The 5,457-nt window shown below is 32.0% G+C and overlaps 1 protein-coding gene across 1 annotated transcript; it reads right to left on the bottom strand.

Moving 5' to 3' along the window:
• Nucleotides 1-2,939: 2,939 nt before the first annotated feature.
• On the bottom strand, nucleotides 2,940-4,834 carry LOC125219597 (cytochrome b-c1 complex subunit 6-like). Its single transcript, XM_048121613.1, has 4 exons — nucleotides 4,661-4,834; nucleotides 4,399-4,483; nucleotides 3,284-3,373; nucleotides 2,940-3,202 (listed from the first exon to the last, which is right to left on the bottom strand). The coding sequence occupies exons 1-4, from the start codon at nucleotides 4,687-4,689 to the stop codon at nucleotides 3,170-3,172; spliced, it is 237 nt and encodes a 78-aa protein (XP_047977570.1). The 5' UTR covers nucleotides 4,690-4,834; the 3' UTR covers nucleotides 2,940-3,169.
• Between the last annotated feature and the right edge of the window lie 623 nt (nucleotides 4,835-5,457).

Below are 5,457 nucleotides of genomic sequence, written 5' to 3'. Positions count from 1 at the left end.
TTTTTGTAAGGTTGGAGTGTGGAGGGCACACGCTATTGCCTTTTTATAGAATTTAAATTAATAAGCTTTTATGAAATTGTGGGAATGGTACATATTCTGCAATGGTGTGTATAGAACCCATAAAGCTGGATATAGTGAAGAAGGTAGTATAAAGTAACTGTAAAATTAGTTATTATAAAAACTACGTTTTCTTGTAAAAATGTGAGAATATTGTACTGAACGTATAAAGTAACTGTAAAATTAGTTATCATAAAAACTATGTTTTCTCGTAAAAATGCGAGAATATTGCACTAAACGTATAAAGTAACTGTAAAATTAGTTATCATAAAAACTACGATTTCTTGTAAAAATGTGAGAATATTGCACTTAACGTATAAAGTAATTGTAAAATTAGTTATCATAAAAACTGCGTTTTCTTGTAAAAATGTGAGAATATTGCACTAAACGTATAAAGTAACTGTAAAATTAGTTATCATAAAAACTACGTTTTCTTGTAAAAATGCGAGAATATTGCACTAAACGTATAAAGTAACTGTAAAATTAGTTATCATAAAAACTACGTTTTCTTGTAAAAATGTGAGAATATTGCACTGAACGTATAAAGTGACTGTAAAATTAGTTATCATAAAAACTACGTTTTCTTGTAAAAATGTGAGAATATTGCACTGAACGTATAAAGTAAATGTAAAATTAGTTATCATAAAAACTACGTTTTCTTGTAAAAATGTGAGAATATTGCACTTAACGTATAAAGTAATTGTTAAATTAGTTATCATAAAAACTATGTTTTCTCGTAAAAATGTGAGAATATTGCACTAAACGTATAAAGTAACTGTAAAATTAGTTTTCATAAAAACTACGTTTTCTTGTAAAAATGTGAGAATATTGCACTAAACGTATAAAGGAACTGTAAAATTAGTTATCATAAAAACTACGATTTCTTGTAAAAATGTGAGAATATTGCACTTAACGTATAAAGTAACTGTAAAATTAGTTATCATAAAAACTACGTTTTCTTGTAAAAAATATGAGAATATTGCACTTAACGTATAAAGTAACTGTAAAATTAGTTATCATAAAAACTACGTTTTCTTATAAAAATGTGAGAATATTGCATTGAACGTATAAAGTAACTGTAAAATTAGTCAAGGTTCAAATGAATTCATTAGAGATTAATTATAATTCAAATATTGCATTTATCTACCAAGGAGATGCATTTACTGTAAATTTTTGCAATCGATATTGATTGAAATGATATTAATTCTCGGTATAATTAAGTGTCCATTTCTAATTTAAATTATCTTCCTAGCTAAGTGATATATTTTGTGAAAGTGAAGAAAATATATGAAAAAAGGACAATAAATCATCTCATGGATGTTTTTGGGCTGGCTGAGAAAATACATATCGTCGAGGAATCGTTTCTTTCACACTATAAGTCTATATGTTTACTTCATTAATAAGCTTTTTCCAATGTTAAAAACACCAAGAAAAGAATAAAAGTGGAATATTATTGTTCACATATAGGCCCTTCACCACTTTAACTCCAACACTTTACATTAACACTAACCAACTTTGTATTTGTAGTTTTTGACTTTATACACATGAATAGTCGGCACATAAATAAACTATGGTTTACAATGACACACTGAACTTTTTTTATATTTTCCCATGTTTATGTTTCATGAGATGTGTGGATCTTAAGCAAAATATTTAAGAACAAGTGTTTGATATATGTAGATATTCTAATGATCAAGTTGATGTTTAGCCATGAGCTCAAATTTTCAACATGAGTTCATTTTTGTGTCGCATTTCATGTATCACTTTCACGGAAAGTTTGTTGAAAAAATTGGTGGAATATGGTCCTAAATAAATTTAGGGCTGGCAAATCGTGCGGATTGGGTCACTATCGGGTCAACCCAATATCGGCCCAATTTTATCGGGTCCCAACCCAACCCAAACCGAAATCACCGAGTTCTTATCGGGTTCAACCCAAACAGATTCGTGTCGGATTCGTGCGGATTTCGTGTCATCCAAAAAAAATATCAGTCATCTTTTAACGATAGTGAGTTACTACGCAATATAAACGCTATACGATAACGACCGACATATGATATTATATAATTAAAATTTGATATTACACGATAAAATAAGATATTACAAAATTAAAATAATTAATTTAAATAAATTTTAAATCCAAATAATAAAATTAAAGTATATTAAAATTAAATCTAATTAATAAAGTTAAAATAATTAAAATAATTTTTTTTAATAAAATTTAAGTATGCACTAGTATTTTTTATCATTAAAAATATTTAATAATAGTATATTAATCATATTTTTACTAATAAAATTAAAATTATAATATTTTTTAAATTAATAAAAATAATTAAAATTAAAATTTATTATATTATTTTAATTAAGAAAAATAATCAAAATAATTTTTGTTTTCTTAACGGATAACCCAACCCGACCCAAACCAACCCAAAATTTTCTGGTTCTTATTGGGTCGACCCTATAAGGACCCAAATCCTAAACGTGCGTATTCGTATCGGGTTAACATCGTGCAAATTCGTGTCGCATTATCGAGTCGGATCAAAAATTGTCAGCCTTCTTCTACTTCTTATAATGAGTGAGAATGAATTAGTGAAATGTAGAATCCGCCACTAAAAATGGTAAAAGGTGAAATGTGACAAATTTATGATGCGGACGAAAATAGAAATATGTGCCAAATTCCGTTGGTGATCCATCGGAAACTTTTCACCTTTGGTGTGCATGTGTGACATTTTCCGTTGGTGATCCATCGGAAACTTTTCCTACACCTACACACTATCGTTCAAGAATCAACGAGTACTTTTCAACATATGAACTCCGCTTATTTTAGAATCAGATGTCACCATTCGTACCATCACAGAAAAGGCAATTATATGGCAACAAAACGATGGAGAGAAACACACCTCCTTTTCATGCTGAGTCAATAAAATTCGATTCCAGTACATTTTTATTCCAAAGAGAAACCATATCTCACAATCTCAGCTAAGTAACACCAAGAGCATAGCAAAAAAGGGAACAGCCAGCTCTTGGAAAGAATCATGCGTCTAGAGCGCAACAAAAGGGGTACAATAGAAACGAGCGTAAGCTGGTAAAGTGCACCGATGAGGTCTTGTAACAGTTATTTGAGATGCGTAAATAACTTGGTAGCAACCTGTCCAAGGAAATCAGTAGTTAGTGAGGTGCACTTGTACACTGGTAAAAGAATAATGGATAACGAAAAATGTGCACTTACGCAATTGTCAACGCAGCGCCAGTAATCAAAGTACTGTCCCGTACAGTGTTTGTGTCCGGATTCATCACCTTGAATTCTCTTAGAACAAGCCTATCACCAAAAAAGCCAAGGGCGAACGAAAAGATCAGCAGTTTCTCAGAAGATATTGTAATGATCGGCAAGCCAAACCAGGCTACTATATGACAAAGCATAACTGTTTCTACAAAGCTCATTTTGTAGCATACCCACAAAAGAGAATAGGGAGAGTTGGTCGGTGCGGTAGTTAGATGCCTCAAGACTTTCGGCAAAAAGGAAGAAGTTATAAGAGTTAACTACCAAGTTTCCTCAAGAACAAATACAAATGGAAAAGGAACGGAGGATTATTCTCAGAATACACGTAGAAAAACGAGGAGAAATCTTCTGTCAGGTCTAATCCTGCCGATGAATAAAATAAAGGGCAAATGCTAGGAAAAAACACAATGTTTAGTCAGATTCTGGTATGTCCCGCACTTTGAAATTAGCAAGAAAACACGTGAACATCGGATTTTTTCAATTACTCAATGTGAAAAAAACTGGCCGCCTACGTGGATTATATTGTTGATGTTTTTCAACCAAACGATGTTGTTTTTCGGCTGCCATATCATATACAAGTTCACCAAAATATATCACCATGGAAAAGTTGAGAACAAATCCAAAATTCAAGAGTTTTCAGGCTGATATTTAAGTTGCGGAACAGAATTCACCAAAATTCATGTTTTTTACGTAAGTTTTCCTTAAAATAATTAACTTCTGCTTAACCCACTGACGGGTTTTACCATATTTATAAATAAATAGAAGTCTTTATACTAAAGAGTAACGAGTCCTACAAAAAAATATAAATAAAACGATTTCAGCCAATCCTCGAATGAAAGAAAATGGCTATATAAGCACATACCAACAAGCCCATCCAATAATATTTACCCACCACGTATAGACCCATAATGCAGGTCATAATCAGGAAATTCAGATACGAAAAGGATGGCAAACTGCTATCTCTCAAGTATTTACGAGGCAGAACTACACTACCATGAATGGCGTGTAAATCTTATAGAAAAGGAGCCCAAAATATCGTATGTAAATTATTTAGGAGAAATAACCTGATATTCTTTAAGTGGCCTTGTGCATGGTGCCTTGCAACGATCTTCAAGTTCCCTCTTGGGATCCATAGGCTCCTCGTCGGCCCTAGCATGCATTATTAAGTAACAATTGTTAAAAGATCAAAGATGCTTCTTCAGCTCAGCAAGACATGCAAATATAGTGCTATCCTACAACAACAACCTATGAACTATCAAAGACCATCAAGAGAGTTCCCTACTGAGTACTGCTTTAAATAAGCAAAAGACTTTGATACAGTTATACCTTTGGATAGACCCACTCGGCCACTCCATGTGTCCATCAACTACCAATCTCGAGCCATCTGACACACCTCGACGTAGCACTAAAAGGCCCAGCTATCTTAGTGATTTTGCTTAATTATTGTTACAAGTTAGTTATATATTTTAGTAGTTTAGATTAGTTTCTTAGCTTGTTGCACACGATACAACATGTTTCATTTTCTTATATATTGCAGGAGTGGTTTGTCAGTCAGCAGCTTATAAATTCTATAAGCTTCTTTGAAGCATTTCATCAAACAAGTGGAAAAATCTTTTTTTTTTCTCATGGGGAGCAAACCTCTTCACTTCAAAGAGGTCCCCTTTTTTTGGCTTCACATGCAAACATTGCTAAATTGAACTAGTAACCATACAAACATGAAATCATTGGCTCAAAATTAGATCTTAACTCGATTGAAAATCCAAATTGCCCAACACCTTCACAAAAGAGTAACATGACTTTCAATTGATTTGAAAAAAAGTCTAGAACAAGCTTAGTAATGAATAAAGAAGCCATTTTTACATACAGATTCCTAAATAACATAAAATTACAAAAACCAGCACATCTGCAAATGACATATACCAATCAGATTTTCTGAAAATAAATTAACCAAAGATAAACGAGTGCAGATAATACTCACATAATTTAGAATTCCAACAATCAGCGGAAACAATCTGCAAAAGAAATCCGTCAAAATTGAATACGGATAACAGCCAAAATTAAAGGCATAAAAAGAAAATCCAGAGATTCACAATCAAAGAGAAATTACAGATCTGAAAACGTGG

The sequence above is a fragment of the Salvia hispanica genome, chromosome 4 (genome assembly GCF_023119035.1).
Source record: "Salvia hispanica cultivar TCC Black 2014 chromosome 4, UniMelb_Shisp_WGS_1.0, whole genome shotgun sequence".
NCBI classification, from domain to species: Eukaryota; Viridiplantae; Streptophyta; class Magnoliopsida; order Lamiales; family Lamiaceae; genus Salvia; species Salvia hispanica.
This window is presented reverse-complemented; position numbering and strand designations above follow the sequence as displayed.